This window comes from Geospiza fortis, unplaced genomic scaffold (assembly GCF_000277835.1).
Source record: "Geospiza fortis unplaced genomic scaffold, GeoFor_1.0 scaffold121, whole genome shotgun sequence".
NCBI classification, from domain to species: domain Eukaryota; kingdom Metazoa; phylum Chordata; class Aves; order Passeriformes; family Thraupidae; genus Geospiza; species Geospiza fortis.
Window position 1 is genome coordinate 1,591,110 of NW_005054346.1, and position 17,094 is coordinate 1,608,203.

General features: G+C 39.3%; 1 protein-coding gene across 5 annotated transcripts in view; it reads right to left on the reverse strand.

Moving 5' to 3' along the window:
• The window catches only part of SULF1 (sulfatase 1), a 123,598-nt gene that overhangs the window by 54,903 nt on the left and 51,601 nt on the right, over positions 1-17,094 (reverse strand). For 2 of the 5 annotated variants that reach the window (XM_031058619.1, XM_031058621.1), the window contains exons 1-3: positions 9,160-9,219; positions 8,608-8,842; positions 2,961-3,200 (exon numbers count right to left, since the gene is read on the reverse strand). In XM_031058619.1, the coding sequence (XP_030914479.1) occupies positions 2,961-3,200; positions 8,608-8,779 (412 nt within the window). In that variant the 5' untranslated portion in view covers positions 8,780-8,842; positions 9,160-9,219. Of the gene's footprint in view, positions 1-2,960; positions 3,201-8,607; positions 8,843-9,159; positions 9,322-17,094 lie in introns of those variants that run through there. The other 3 variants (XM_031058618.1, XM_031058617.1, XM_031058620.1) reach the window with 2 other exon arrangements.

The following is a 17,094-nucleotide window of genomic DNA, read 5'->3' on the forward strand; positions in this document are numbered from 1 at the left end:
GGAGATATTGTACATTGTCTCATCCCGACTGGAGCTCTCTGGTCAGGTGCCTTATCAGGATTGTCACCAAACTGTGACTGGCCTGAGTCATTCATTTCTCTTTGTGTGTCTCAGTTTCCCATTGAAGAGGTTGTTGATTTACTGTCAAAACACGTAGAAAGGCACCGGGTAAGTATCTGTAACGTCTGCAACCTCTCTCCAGAGTTTCCTCATTTTCACTCCCAATTATTCTTGACTCCCAGGTATTTTTGAGTCATTATAATTTTACTAAACTTTCTAGCTGTGAAGTGTAGATTATTACTTGGCTAGCAGACTTTTGGTGACTTTTTAATAAGGCAACACTATCCTTGAGAAATGTATTATTAGATCTGCTGTTAATTAAGCTACCACCTCAAAAAATAATTGTGGCTTAATTAGAAGGTAGGCTCATCTTACAAGGAGTAAAAAGATAAATCTTTGCAGCCATAGTATTGTAGGATTGAACAATGTACCTCCATCAGAATTGAAGATTCATGCAGATATTTCCATTTGTTTCCCTTTTCTACTCTTTTCTGCCCTTTGTTAAAACTCACCTATCCTGACAGTTTTAGGACTGATGTTCTGTTTGCCTGCCTTTGAAAAAGTACTTTTTTCCTGTTCCTCTCCTTTTGACCCCTTTTTCCTTTCTATGTAATAGGGTCAAGTCTGCATTTAGTAAGCATCTCCACATGTCTTCCTAACACAAGGCAGTGCAGGAGATATGCTCAAAGCTGTGTTTACCCTCAGAGGAGCAAAAACAGCTGGTGACAGAGCTGTCCTGTTTATGTGTGAAGCATTTAGGTGTGCAAAGTGTAGATGACAGACCAATAGGATACTGATTTTTTAAGAACACTAAAGCCAGGTCCCACATGAAGCAGCCATACATCAAGCAGAAAGGATTTCTGAGATGTAAGTCATGAGATAAAACTTATATTTTAGGTCAAATTCAGCACCTTTTCTAACAGTGATGGTCAATTCACTCTTCCTTCCTTTTCTCCTCCAAAGCCTTGATGCTGACCCCTATCTGGGCTTAGCATGCTGTACTCAGATGGCAACTTCATTGAGACCAGCTTAATAGAGACTGAAGTACTATTCAGCTCATATGTCAGAGCCAGCCCCAAGCCCAAAAAAGTTAAAGATATGTCTGGTTTTGTTTTCAATACAGGAAGAAGAAGTTTTCCAGAGGTAGAGATGCAGAGAGACAGGAGAAAAAAGAGTGAACTGTCTGTGTGGTGAACAAAAGATAGCACAGAGGCAGATAAACTTGAGGCATTGGATATAGCAGCTCTAAGAGATTTAGGACTAGCAGACAGCATGGAGACATTTGCTAGCTCTATATTTTGAAAGCAATCCATTCTTGTGCCTAAGCTGCCGATAGAAACAAGTTTCTTTGCTGCCAGTTACATTGTAAGGAAGGCAGCTGGCAGGAGATCTCTGCCTCCTTGCTCTCTAAAGGGGAGTCTTTGTAGCTGAACGACACTTCTGGACAAATTGCACTCTGATGACCTCGCACAACTCCGGTACCTTGAGGAGGGGAAGCCAGGCTGGAGCCTAACGTGTCTACAGCTTCAATCTTTGGGGATAGGTGATGCAGAAATGAATTGAGTTTTACATCAAGCTGAAGCACAGACGAGAGGAATAAGAAGAGCTCTTTGTAGACAGGAAAGGGATCTCCTGACTACAGAAAACCACCAGGAATTTACAAGAAAACTATCAAATCTTATTGGTGCACAGTAGAACAATCCTTTAAAGGTAGGTTTCTACTCCTTTTCAGAAAATGCAAATGAAATATCGCCCCACAGCAAAGTTTAAATTATACTATTCACCTTGTTTCGCTCTCCATGACAGTCTTTCCACTCCTGTGAGGTCTTTGGCACCAGTTCCCAGCCTGGCCTTGACATCTTCCATAACTGCTAGCAGCTGTCCACAAGCAGGACGTAATACTGACCATAATCACGCCTGGAACTGCCAGTTCAGACCCACAATGCCACTAAAATGCACCTCTTTCACTGTAGGTGTAACTGCCCAACAGCTTTTTTCCCACCTGGGACATCCAAATGTGAAAATATGCTGCTTCACTACCAGTGGGTTTCTTCACCTGGCTGTTACTGCAGATGTGGAACCACAGGCAGTACTACCCTCCCTCACCATAATCTTCAAACTCTGCTCTACACAGCCAGTTTGGGACAACAGTTGCTCCTCTTGCGGTTTAACCCCAGTCAGCAACTAAGTACCACTCAGTTGCTCTCTCACTCCCCACACCCTGCCACGGTGGGATGGGGAGGAGAATAGGAAAGAAGGTAAAATCCATGGCTTGAGAAGAGTCTAGCAATTTAAATCAAATGTAATAGTAATAATAAAAATAAAAATTAAAAAAAGATAATAATTATGGGAAACAACAAAAAGAGAGAGAGAAATAAACCCCACAAAAAACTCCCAGTAATATACAATAAACTATATACATATATATATGTACAAATACATATATACTGTACAAATATACAGTAAACCTCCAAGTAATATACAATAGAACTGTTCATCCCTCATTTACCAATACCCAACGAGTTTCTAAGCAGTGTCCTCTGGCCAGCTTTCCCCAGTTTGTGTACTGAGCATGATGCCCTGTGGTATGGGATATCCCATTGGCTGGTTTAGATCAGCTGTTTCAGCTGTGTCTCCTCACAAATTCTTGTGCCCTTCCAGCTTTCTTGCTGTCAGGGCATGAGACACTAAAAAGTTTTGACTTAGTATATGTGCTACTTAGCAGCAACTAAAAACTTTGTTGTGTTACCAAGATTATTCTCACGTTAAATCCAAAACACGACACTACAGCATCTACTAGGCAGGAAATGAACTCCACCATGACCAAGAACAGCCAATCATTTCAGGCAGTGATTGTTGAATATGCCATCTTTAAAGGAAGAATTTGCTTTGTCTCTTACCTGTTCTGTACCCAGTGTTATTGAGATACACAGCGAACGTGCGAGGCTCATGAGTAGCCTGCCATGAGGGAGAAGAGCAGTTTTCATTGTTGGTGTAGATGTTGTGGTTGTGCACATACTTCCCAGTCAGCATGGAGGAACGAGATGGGCAGCACATGGGGGTAGTTACAAAGGCATTGATGAAAGAGGCCCCTCCATTCTCCATAATCCTCCTGGTTTTGTTCATCACTTGCAAGGACCCTGCAATAAGAGGCACTGATCACCACTGTGCTGTAAAAGATAGTTTGAATATATTGGCTGTTATTATGCTGTTAAAAGTAAAGTGTCAGTGGTTAGCTTACCTCTGAACACCAGTGTGCTTCACTCTGTAGCTTTGGTAATTTTAGAAGAAAACACCACATTTTTACTATACCAACAAAAATACTTTTAAGGATTCCAGATAATGGAATTATTTTTTTTTCCTTGGACTTCAAAGCAAAGTTAAAATAGGGACTAATCTAGAAATAGTGTCAAAGCTGTATCAAATGTATAGGTCAATAGTCCTTCAAACGCAGCTGTAGAAAAGCAATATGCTACACATACTGAATTATTAGTCAATATGCTAGTAAAATACATAAAATACTGAGATCACCAATGAAAATGTTAATACTCTTTCCATTTTATCAGATGACAGAAGAAAGAGAGAAATAGAGAGAGGAAGGGAGTAAAGGAGGGAATGAGAGACAGAAGAAGGAAGGAGAGAATTCAGTAGCAATTTTTCTAAAGGAAAGTTTCTGTGGACACAAGATCAGCATGTCTGATTCTGATACTAAAGCACTGTGCTCAAAATAATGTATCATGTAAAAATGTATGCAAAAATGCAGCGTCTTTCTCAAGAAATCACATTGATACTGTTTAAAGAACAGAACAAATTTTTTTATCCTTCAAAGCATCTTCATGAAGCGCAAGGTGAGACAGGCAGGGCTTACAGATTTCTGATTGCAGAAAGGCTGAGCAGCCCTGGATAGAGTTTGTCAGTATTTGCTGACAGCTGTCAAAGTTTGTTCTTTATGTTATCCAACAGAGATTGAAGGTTGGGGGTGAACTGTGGATATGTCAGTATGTGCCTAGGAAACAAGTCTGTGAATTGTAGTACTTGCACAGTGTTTGTGGTAAAAAAAGGTTTCTGGAATTTTATTTTCCTTTTTTTTTCCTTTGGTTTTTTGCACATTTAAATCTGTTGATTCCTCTGATACAACAAGAATTTTTCTTGATGGTTTTGTTTATGTTGATTGAAAATAAAATTTAAAATGTTCTAAAGCAATTGCAAACCTGCCTGTAAAACCATAAAACTCCCAAGGAGACTCAACTTTAGATATTAGCAGTAAAATCTTAAAAATTATCTTTTAATTAAAGTTAAGAATGATCTGTTTTGGTTTTAGGCCAATGAGTCAGTGCTGAATATGAAGACTTTTGTGTAAAAAAAAAAGTTAAAAAAATGGAAGGGGCAGTAGGGTCTTCAGCATTTCATTTAAAATGCCTGGGTCTCTGTCCTTAATGATACATTTAATACTGTGTAGGAAAGTCACCATTGGACTCTTTGTCTTTCATAGGCCTTATTTTCTAAATGCAGAATATCTGCATTTGTGCCTTCCTGAACCCCATGTGCTTAGGGATATAGAAAAGAAGAAGAGTAACTGAGAGGTCCCTGAACACAAAAGGTCTCCATTTACATGAGTAGGAGCATTTCACTGAATTGTTAAGTAAAAAACAAATGAGAGATCATCCTCATTCTACATGCTTTTATCTTGGACCTCAGGCTGACTTTTTAGTTTTTGTTTTGTTTTGCTTTGTCCTGTTTTGTTTGCACCAGATCTCTTCCCTTTTTGAAAAGTCACAGTTTTTTCCTGAGAACTGAGCTGTAAAGTGCTTCGAGGTGCTCTGATAAAAGTGGGCTATTCAGGTACCCTAATGCACAGTAACTGCAGCAGAGCTGATCTGCACTTTTCTGCCTCCATGTATTATAAATGAGTAGCTGTTAGAGTGCTTCCTCATTCCTCCAGCTGGTCAGCCCTCTGCTCTTGCAAACCTGCTGTTTATGACTAAGTTTTCCCTCCAGGTATGCACTTACTGACACTGATAATAGATTAAGCCCCTCTGGAAATTCTGGAACAGGCACTTCAAAGCAGGTGAGACTTCCTCATTTGGAAAACAAAACACAAGCAGGAGATAAAACTTGCTGATATAAGTTATAATCCTTTGCTGTCTGTGGCTCTCCTCACAGCTTGTGTTTTTTACCATCTGGCCCACAGTCTTCAGGGCACACTGTCTGTCAGCAGGACACTCACACTCTACATGACTGGTTGGGGAGCACCTGAGGGCAACCAGATAACTGGGAATGGCCACTTTGGACACAAAAGTTAGTGAGTTTTGTCAGACAAGAAGTTCAGTGTCACTTCTCAGTCTATTCTCATATCTCAAGAGATATGTTTGGCAATGAAGATATCAGGTCTTCAAAGTTGTTATGGATTTTCATTACGGGTGGGCATCTCTACAAAGGGACATTTAGGAGCCACCCTGTCTTTATAAGGGGTGTATATGCAAGGTCCCAGGAAAATAATGGACTTTTTCAGATCTCAGCACACATCCCCATTTTTTCAGCTTATGTTTTTTAGTGCTCTAGTTCTAGGGAAGATGGAAAGCACACCAGGCAAATTATGCCTGACGTGATGTATTTAGATGATGCTGTGATCTCTTTAGCCAGTGCTCTATTCAGTAGCTGGTTTATACAGATTTCACTGGGTGGTGCATTATGCTGTAAAAATGGGTCAAAACCACTGTAACTACCAAGATACTGATTAGTTTTTACTCCTATCTGACATTATGCAAGATAGTTTTTACAGTGAGGACTATAAAAGTGATTGGGGTGCCATATCTGGAGGTACTGATGTGTGCAAATGACAGAGAATTGGGAGGACAGGGGAAGAGACCAAAAAGCAAGCAAAATGTTGGACTGAAGAGGATATGGGCCTGACCCCTGTGGGAGCTGGAGCCACTGCTGAAGAGCTACAGCATGTTGTCTGCAGGAGGGAAGAAGTTCTGGGTTCTGGGAGCTGATGCTTTGCCTTGAGCAAGAAGCCCCTTCATTGAGCAGTAAGCCCTCTACCCTCAGGATCTTGGTAGGGTAACAAAATCTTGGCACAATTTAAGAAGTAAAATACCTTCTGAGCCCAAGTATTTGCTGAGTTTCTTCAAGAGCTGTGGGCCAGGCTGCTTCATCTGGTGGTGCAATCCACCAGCTGACCTAGAATATCCTTTCTCCTTGCATAGATAGGGAGTGGCTGGAGTTGTGGGGCAATTTGTTGTTTTTATCTAATAAAGCGAATGAGACAGCAACTCTGCTGAATTTCTTTGCTCTCAAAATGCAAAACTCAGGGGGATGGTGCAGATCAATAGGAAGATGCTCATACCCCTATAGCTGAGCACTAACTGAATGCAAACTCCCTGCCTCTTGCAAATTTTACTTTGGATGACTCCTCTATATATCAGTTGCACTCAGTCAGATGAATATTTTGGTTCAATGATTATACAAGCTCTGGAGATGAATCCTTCCTTACTGAAGTCTGTAATGCACCTTATATGCTTTTATGCTAAAGCATTCATTTAGAATAGCTTTTAGAAATGTTCGTGCTGGGAATACAATTGCAAATAATCCATATTCAGTGACTTTCAGTCTTGTGATTTTTGGATACCAATGCCTAAGTTTTATTCTGTTTGTGGCAGAAAGTGTTACTTCCCACTGACCTTTGAGAAATTTAAGACTTTTCTCAGGAATCAATGAAGAGCAAGAGGAAAATTCACACATGGAAAACAGTTTGGCTTTCTTTTTCAAATAAGCAGAATGATTTATTAGCAGAAGTGCGAATAATGCAGTACAGTAAATCTTGGGGCTGAATGCTGTTTCCTGTGAAATGATCTATGAAAAGGGGAAACCTGTGTGTTCATTCAAGGCAGTGGGAATGCACACACACCCAGGCTATTGCTCAGCTGCCTGCTAATAGGAGCCAGAGTGCCCTGTGAGCATCCAGAGCAGCTTTCAAAGAGAAGAGCTCCGCAGGATGAACAAAGTGACTCGCCACATCCTTCCTCCTTTTTCACTACTCGCAAACCTTCTCACAAGACTGAGGACAGCAAGTTGGTAATACTGTGTTCAGAGATCTGTGTCTGCTGACCTACCTTCCCCAGCGCCCTGAGTGCCCTGGAGAGAGTAGGATCTTTCAGACCACAAAAAGGAAGACTTGACTTGACCCTTTTAACAAAATTTTTCAGAACAACTCTACCAAGATGCAATGTACTCCCATTGTAAGAGCTATATTTTAGACCAAAAATAGAGCTGGGAAAAGCTATTCATTATGCAGCATGGCTAAACAGAGCAGAGGTTTGAAAGAGTGAAAAATAAAAAAAGATAAGAATCGCTCAGATATAGAGGCCTGTGTTTGGAGCTCTGCTGCATAAAAGCAGCAACCCTCAGTCATGAAATATAGTTTATTAATTATCTTCTCAGAACCCTGGAGGACTATGAAATTAATATTGTATCATGGCAAATACAAAAATGCTAGCAATCAAAGAACTGCTTTTAGATACAGACCATATTTTGTCTACAATCTTCTGTCTGAAAGTATGTGATTTTAGAACAAATTAAGTTTTCTGGAATGAAGCATTTTTTTTTATTTTTCAATGTCATATGGCATTTTGTCTAGAAATTCACTACACTTCTATTAAAAATATGTCTCTCATAAAAAAAAGCAAAGAATGCAAGATTTCATTTCAACTTAATTTGCCATTTTTTCACCTTTTTGATCTCACAACCCAAAATATTTGCTTGGGGGTAACCTGAAATGATCCTCTTTCTCTCCTTGATTTTTCATTTTGGGCAGTGAACCAAAAAATCAGTTATATGCATAACTACCATTAATATCTTTCTAACTTACTTAATGGAAAACATTCAAAGGCCTCCTGGAACATCATCTAAGTGTTTTAACTTTTTCCACCCTAAGAAAAATATGTGAAAATCACTGACTGGTATGTGCTCAGATATTTAGTATACTTGTGAAAGCAAAACTACCACGTTTTTATACATGCAGCAGAGTTCTTAAAACAGATGGATTTTAAACACTTCAGTAATTCATACAAATATTAAGATTACTAAATCCTGAAACTAGACCAGTTTGTCTTTGTGAATAAGTATGTCAGACGACATACATCCCTGTGACAAATATGTGGAGATACAGACACCTATACAGTGCTGAGGGAAATGCTGGCTTCATAAGGCTCCAATTTCTGAATGCTACAAAAAGTCATAGAGTGAAAAAAGGCTTTTGGTGCAAGTTTTTTACACGTATGTCCTCGCATGCATTATTAAATAATTTTGTTGTGCTGATTAAAGCTTCCCATGGTGGATTGTGATAAGCATATATTTCCTAAAGTCTATAATTAAATGTGATGAATGCCATTGAATAATACTGTTAACTAATTTTCCAAACTTGTCCCACATTCTGATACTATTCCAGGACCATCAGCTTCCCTGAATTTAAATTTCCTTCTGCTTGGCATAAACTACTGAAAGACACATGACAAAATGTAGTAGCAAACAACAATTATTTCTCACCTAGCTCCACATCTTGATCATCTGTGAGTACAAGGATGATATTTGGTCTGATATTCTTTCGCTCCTGCTGCACACGTCCTCTGAACCTCGGGGACTTGATGGTGGAACAGTGACTTGTTAGCATTTCAGCACCGAGCACTGCCAGCATGAGTGCAAACCAAGAAGGCTTCATAGTAGTTCCAGTATTTCAATGAAAAGACTGATCCAGAAGTTCCTGAACCCTAGTTTTCAAGACCTGTAGGGAGGAAGAGAGATTCGGTTCAAGTAATAAATAAACTTCCAGTCATATATTGAAAGAACAGCACTTAGGGAAGTCAAGCCTGACACATACCATTTAACATGATTATAAGCCATATTGTTGAATGAGAGCTTTATTCTGTCATTTTCTAAGAATAAACTCGGTCGTTCTGCAACTATGCTCTCTCAAATAATTTTTGCTTGAAGTCATGCCTGCATTTTGTATAGACATGACTTCTGGTAAATTCCTCACAGTGCCCCTTCTCCTACACCCCACGCTTCTTTTTATGCAGCTTGGTTCCTTACATTCAGTACCTGGGCACAGTAAAAAATTGCCGGGATGCAGACGTGTTCAGAACATCTGTAGGAGGAGCCCTGGGAGAAGGAGAAAGCAGAAGGCTTGTCGGTCAGAGACCTCAGTACTGTGGCTGTGCTTCAAAGTCTCCAGAACTGTTTCTTACAGCTTCTTTCTCTGTCCTGAAAGAAGAGAGTAGAAAAAAATTGCATTCTCCATGACTTCCCTGCTTAATTTAATACCATACCTATGCAGAGGTTGGATGGTACCTTGGCTGCTAGGGATAAAGGACATGTATCTCACATCATCAGACACAGGTACTTTTCCAACATTTATAGTCAGATTTATAGTGAGATTCTGAGAACAAGCATTAATTCCAGCATGTCACACCTGGCAAGCACTGATGCTGTTTTAGGTTAACCCACCTGCATGAGAGACTAAACCCTTAAAAAGCAGAGGGGAGAGCATGGCTGTCATTTGCAATCTGCATGGGATCACTGTGTGAAAAGTCATCTTCCCACTGACAAGAAGGCTCATATTAAATGACGGTCCATATGATCTTACCCAGCATTGTGAAAGAGCACAACCGTCCCTCAATCAATCAACGCCAGAGCTGAGCGCCTCATCCATAATGCACAGTAGCTCTGCCACAGCCTCGTCCTTGATACTCTGCTTCCAGACTTGTCTCAGTGCCTTATCAGAGCCCCCTCTCCGTGCCTGTCAGTCAAACAGCCTTGCTTTTGTAGGACCTGCTGCAAGCGCAGAGGCTTGGCTTTGCTGCAGCACATTTAAACCAGTGACTGAAAATGACTGATTGGTCTGGAGAGGAAGGGGTAGCCACTTACACTTTGACATTTTTGGCATTACTGACTGAAGCTCTGCAAAACCCGTCTGTAACACAAGGGAAGGGAGGGAATATCTGGGGGCAAAAAGGAAGGGGGTGGGAAAGAAACCACGGAGTCATGCCTGTCCCCTCCAGGGTATTGACCTGCCACATACGTTTCTTCTGGTTTTATTCTGAGACTGTGGATAAAAGCACGGCGATATTGGTCAATTAAAAAAAAAAAAACTCACAAAACCACCCAAGCCCAAGAACAATCAAGAAGTTTGCCCAAGGGGAACACCGCATGGGAACTGGGGTGCGCCTTACATAATTACACTGGAGCATAAATCACGAGATCTCTGCACCCACACCTGAGACTTCAGACATGCAACACAAGCCACAAACAGATTAATAAACAGAAATAATGAGAACGACACAGAAGACAAAAGGGGCCTCCAATCACTCACCTAAAAATGCGTTAATAGGGAGATGCTCTAAATTTCAGGGGAAGAAGCCACAGCAGAGGGAGGGGATGGGACTTGGTGCTGGACTGCTAGAAAAAGGATCGTGTTCTTGTTTCCACATACACCTTTTATTTTAAGCTTCGCAAGCTAAACAGTTTCATGCTCCTCACTCTGGCAGGCTGTAATTACACCAGAAGAGTGTGAACGTCTTTAAAAGGAAAACCCAAGTGTCTGTGGCAGAGAAATCTTGTCTTTCATTGTCTCTGCACTAACCAACACTCCAGCCTTCCGCCAACATTACAGCACTGCAAAGTCAATACAGGGGATCACCATCGAACAGCAAATGCTATTTCAGTGGTTGTACAACATTCAGATAAGTAACTGAAAGTCTGTACTTAGCCTGGATGGACTTTTAAAAACAGTTCAATTTCCATGTATATGCTCTTAAGTCACATAAAATCTGACAAGAGCCACAAAGACCAGGGTTACCAGGGAAGTTAGCTTTCTTCTGACACACACCAGATACATGCTCTTGGTGCAAATGCAGAAATACAATGTCTCTAGATGTCTGATCTTTAAATAGCGAAACTTTGACTCACATCACAAAGCACAACGGCTATATGAAGTGAAACTCAGTGTTTAGTTTCTTACCTCAGCTGTACAGCAAACTTTTTCAGACAATGTTGACCCAGAAAGTGCAGTCATCTTGACTGTGCTGGGCAAACATTGGCACCAACGTGTTTGAATAATCCCCCACCATAGGAAACTGCAAGATCCTGACAATTACACTTCAGTGCTAATAAAATTTATGCTATTCCAAATGGACATTAACAAGTATTCTTCATTTCAACCAGTCTGGTCTGTATTAGTATTTTAAAAAATCCCTTTCGTCTAGCATGTTTGAGGCACCTTAGGCAGGTCTTTGCTAGAAATAAGAGTTTGAAAGTTTCTATTCCCGCTCTAACATTTTTATTCTTAATGGATAAAGGAAAATATCAAGACATATTTATACATATAAAATTAATTATCCAAGTTTCATTGAATAGTTCTTATACAATAGCACAGTAATGCCATGTTTTGTTGCTCATCTTTCAGTTTTGCATATGGTAAATCTTTATTAAAAGGTGATCTTTGACAACTAGTCATTTTACAGCCTGTTTCCCTGTCCTAGAAGGAAATGAAGTAAAGAAAACTGTCAAAATACATGGTTAACAGGGAAGACAAGGCTGCAGTGTTTGTGTTGGATCCTGGCTGGTAGAATATAAGTGCCTCTGCAGATACTGAAATTCATCTTAAGAAACAGACAAAAATAGGGGAAATTCTAAAAAATAACTTTTCAAAGTTACATGGGGAAGCAAACTGTATTTTTTGTGTTAAGAAATCAAGATGGTACTGCAAAATGCTTTTTTTTCCTAGTCAAATAAACAAGTGCAGATCTAACTTCTATATGGGAATTTTACAGTATATTTTTCTTATAGACAATACCTATGATAACCAAATTGCAGTTAGTAAATAAATGAAACCAGAAGAATCCAAATAAATTAATTTTTTTTCCACAGGAGCAGAAATACATAGTTTGCAATCACCTTTCAAGAAATAAAAGGATTTGCATCTTGAGTTCTTTCAATGCAGCTAGTATTATAACATGCAGTTCAGGGACTTATTGGTGGGGAGAATTAATTACCCATGAAACTTGAATTACACTGGCAGAGCACTGCAAAGAAAGGCTACAGTGCCACTTTGTGTGGTGTGGCATAAAAAAGTATGAGGACTTTATTTCAAGGTCTTGTAAGAGAGTATCTTTCAGTGATTTAGAAGAAAAGCAAAAGGGAGAACAGTATATTTTGAAAGTCTGTAGACTTGTTACTCATTTTGATCCAGAACTGTTCAAGATTTTTCACGGTATTGACTGAAAGTGCTTAGTTTGGAACACAGCAAAAGGCAGCCAGTATTCAAAAAAGAGCATTTGCCACTTGTTCTTATGTCCACATTTTCACTTGATTCACTTAAAATGCCATTTTGTGTTTGGCCAATAAACTCTGTCCAGAGTCATGCACTTTGTTTATGAAACAGGGCACTGAGTATGCACATGAATATGCTGTCATATGTTTTAAAGATATATGAACTTATTCAAATGTAATAATCTACAAATGTCTCTTCCACACATCACTGCACAGGGAACTTGGCTTATATGAACACCTTTCCTGTCTGTACATCTGACATCAAATGTGGGGATAGTGAGTAATGATACTGGACATATGTCCCTCTCCAGTACCATGGGCTATGCAATGCCCCACATCAGTAACTCATGACCAAGGGGTAACAAAGGGCAAACAACTTTGTTTTCTCTGCATTAGTGTTTTCTTTTAAGCATGAACATTGAGGCATTATATCATCCAAAGTCAAGTCATGGGTTAAGGCCATCTGTCCTAGTGGCCTTTCCTTTGAAACAAAAGAGGATCAGATAATAAAGTAAAGAGTGGTAATAATAAGAATACTAGTAATGATGTGGACTGTAACTGTGGAGCTTAAGAATCACAGAATCAAATCCATTGGGGTTGGAAGGGAACTCTGGAGATCATCTAAACCAAACCTCCTGCCATGGCAGCACAGCACTCAGGTGTATCAGTCACTACCCCCAGGTTTGTACCATCAGCAAATATGAGAATGAGAATTCTGGCTTCTGTTCCCCAGATATTAGTAGTAAATATGTCCAGTGAATTGAGAATGTAAGGTATCACAGGGTTCTCAAATCAATAAACTTCTAGTGCAGCACCTATTTGTGTTGTGTTCTTCTTTACTATCTAGCATTCTACAGATTTGAGCTCTGTAGTTAGATTTCCCTGCCTCCATGAATTGATATAGTTGAATGTAATTAAGATACAGTCCACAAAAAATGTTTTGCAACTTAGAACCTTTAAAAAATTCTCTGACAAGTGCAAGGAAACTGCACAAAAATACATCAAATGCATGGAAAAGAAGCAGAAGCCCTTGTCATTGGAAGTGTTCAGTTGCGTTCTTTTCTTTATGCAAACGATAATATTGGAATTTTTTTTTCTTATAGGTTTCTGTGATAAAAAACAGATAAAACCTCTCAAAGAAACAAATCCTTGGATATAAATCACCACAAGAAAATGAGCTTTATTTCTTCACCTCAAGCAGAAGAGCATCTTCCTATGTATCTTACCTCCAAACTGCTGACTTGACAGTTTTGGCTTTAATAAGTTTTTTTTAGAGGAATTTGATTCCAGTGTTCTCTGTTTCCTTAAAATCTGACTTTCGATTAAAAAAAAAGATAAAGGAAAAGGAAAACTAGAAAAACTCTCTTAATTCAGGATTGGCATTCTGCTATTGTCAGTGTTTTGTAATTTACGATATGACCTTGGAGATTGGTCACGTTGCTGGGCACCTGCTCAGCATAATTTCAAAAACCTGCCAGTCTGCCTGTACTGCCAGAAACCACTGTCAGTGGCACCATGTAAACTGGAGGTGGCTTCATCCATCCATCCATGACCCTACAAATGTCAGATGCAGAGTTTACACCTACCATTGTAAGTTGTATGTTTTAAATTGAGACGAGTCCACCCGACATTGCTGCTGTATTTGAGAACATTTTGCATACATAGAAAACTCCAGGGTGAAAGAAGGTGAAAAGGGTTTGCTGAGACACACACGTACAACTTCTGTGAATCTTTGAAGTTCGTGTCACAGGGTGGATGGACCTCCCCAAGTCTCAATGGTCTATGCTGTGAATCATAACAAGCGTGTGGTTTGAGACTCTACAAAATTAGCAACTTCATAAGATTAGTAATTGCATGAAGATTGTGCAGACAGATTGAAACTACATAATAAAAGGTCAGAGAGGCAAGATGTTCAGCTGCACCCAGCAACCTAGTAGTTCAGAGGTCTTAAATCTCTCCCTTAAATCATATTGCCTTGATGACTAGAGGGTTGTAACACCCTACAACAACAATAGCAACTCTCACTTTCACTAATACAGTGAAGCACTTCAGTGGAAAAAGCTGTTGACAGATGACTGTTTTAAGTTTAGCAATGTTAAAGCTCTTCTCACATCTTACTCTTCTATCTCATATTTAAAGGCAAACACTGCAATCTCAGGCTACCAGGCACGACCGTGTAAATCTGCAGGTCAGTTTCCTGCGGGAATATTGAGCCTGCAGCCATGGGAAACACAATTACAGTACAGCAGAAGTCAGGAAAAAGCAAGATTTACCATTTCTTCTTAAAGGTTAATCCCCTAATCTAGGTTGTAAAGTACAGGATTTACAGTGAACACAAAGAATGTAGTTCCTATCTGGGTCTAATCTAATCACTATCTATTGGATTTCCAACACACTTAACTAATCAATCAGATATCTTCTCCCCTTTCAAATGTAGTCTGTGTATTCTAATGATGGATCCTCAGTGCCTCAGGCTAGATTAATTTAAAGTAACTATAATTTAAAGTAATTGCAGGTAAGAAGAATCATAACCTTATATTACGTTTTTACATTGTAATTTTGCAAACAGCTACCGACAGGAAAGGCAAAAGCTTGCAGTGACTTGAAAGTGTAATGCAGGCTTGCTAACCCACTTTTATAACTTTGTATAGGTTAAGGGATATTCTTAGTAGGTAGAAGTTTCCAACACTTCATCTGTTAGGGTGAAACAAGAAACTCCAATAACATTTTAAAAATAAACAAGTGTAGGAGAAATGATCTACCTTTGAGAAAAGAAAAACGTGTATTTCATTTTAAAAATGCTGCTAATATAGCTGAACAAAACATTAAAGAAAATGAAAATTAATGTTTTTATATTAACTTCAAATATGTTAAAGTTTCAAAACAAAATTCCCACATATTTTTCAGTAAGAAGAATGCCCACTGTTAAGTTACAAACTTCTAATAATATACAGTTACCTAAATTTATTTCTCACCATCTGATTTACTCTGTTTTAGAATTTCATATTTCAACACAGCCAAGGAGTGCACTTGTCATACAAAAGAGCCTGGTATAATTGAGCCAGATGATGTGCCCCACAAGTAAAATCAGCCATTCATGAAAGCTGGTCACCAGAGGCCATTTCAAACAATGCACATTTCAAAGTAATCTAAAGTAATCCCTTTTTTCTACTGATTTGGTTTCCAGGCAGTCTTAAGCACATGTGTGCAGCAAACAGGAGGCTTATTAAAACCTCATGTTATATTGGAGACTATAATGCCATTGCCTTGTGATTGAATTCCATGTCTGTTAGTCTTCAAAGAGAGGGAAAAAAATAAATTAAATTTATATGCTTATTACACATGAGTGTCATGATACGTGCAGTTTATTAGCACTTGCTAAATAATTAAGACTGAGAGAGATAATTAGATGTGTGCTAGGCTCCAAGCAGGCTTCTGATATCAGATTTTTTTATCTTTAAAGGAAGTGGCTTTTCAGCTAGAAGGTAATATAATTACTAAAAAGACTCCAATTATTTTTCAAATACAAAAACTAAATTCTGTATACGAGAGAATCCCAGGTAATTTTAAAATTCCATTTTAAACCCACATATTTTTGCTATAAATAACATAATGGCCCACTTGCTCACTTCAGCAGTGTGGGGCATTATGAAAATATACTACACAATAACACACTGACAATTCAGTAAATAGTCTTGCAGTGGGAGATCATATCACAGAGGGGAACAACCGCAACACAGTTTGCACAGTTCTTTAAATTCCTGTTTAAGTTTGCTGGCTTTAGAAACCATGCAAGACCATAGCTTTCCACATCTCCTCTGGAGAGAAAACTCTTCATTTATAAAGTTTATTTTTTCTAGACCTGTTTACTTCTCCCCAAATGTCTGTTGTCACAGGGAGGGGTTAGGGTAGGTGGTGCCTTCATGGGGGTGGGTGGTCTGGAGTGGAAGCTGAGCCTGACCCAGGGCTGCTCTGGCCACTCTCCTTGCTGACTGCCCAGGGAGAGCAACAGCAGCTCATGGGCACCAGAGGAGTTTATGTAAGGACTGAATGGGGAGGAATTGCCTGTATGAATACACAAGTGCATGGAGGTAAACAGGGAACATCACCTGTGTGTCTAGGAGAGGAATGTAAATATATTTTTAGTTGTACTGTCAGAGGATGGACGACTCAGAAACACCACAGGGCTTTAGATAGGTGCCATCCCCTGGATAGCCAGGGGAATCAGGCAGTTCTAAGGGCTTTTTGAAAGCTTCCTGTGTCATATTACAGTGCAGAAAGTAAATTTATTTTTAGCGCCAGCACTTTGTGTGCTTACATACAGCAAATGTCTTCTTGTGCATCTAGGTCCCCTACAGATTGTTGACTTTTTCTTTCACTTTCAGGTCTGGACTCCTAGCCTAATAATTTTTTTTTATACAATCCCATTATATTCTAATGAGTTTTACTTTCAGTAAGTTCAAACTGAATTTAATAAGGCTACTAAGATATGCACCAATGCCTCAGGTCCTGAGTTCTGCTTTTAAAGCAAGATCTCTCCTATTATGCTACTTCTTGTCAAGCGGTTTTTCCAGTCCTGGCACAGTATAAATTCTGCCTTCACTGATATACATGTAAAAGCTCCTTGACAGGCCAAGAAATGTGTTTTCAAATAAACACCTCCCTGATAAATCTGTACTATAGAGAAACCAGCCTACTATTAATAGT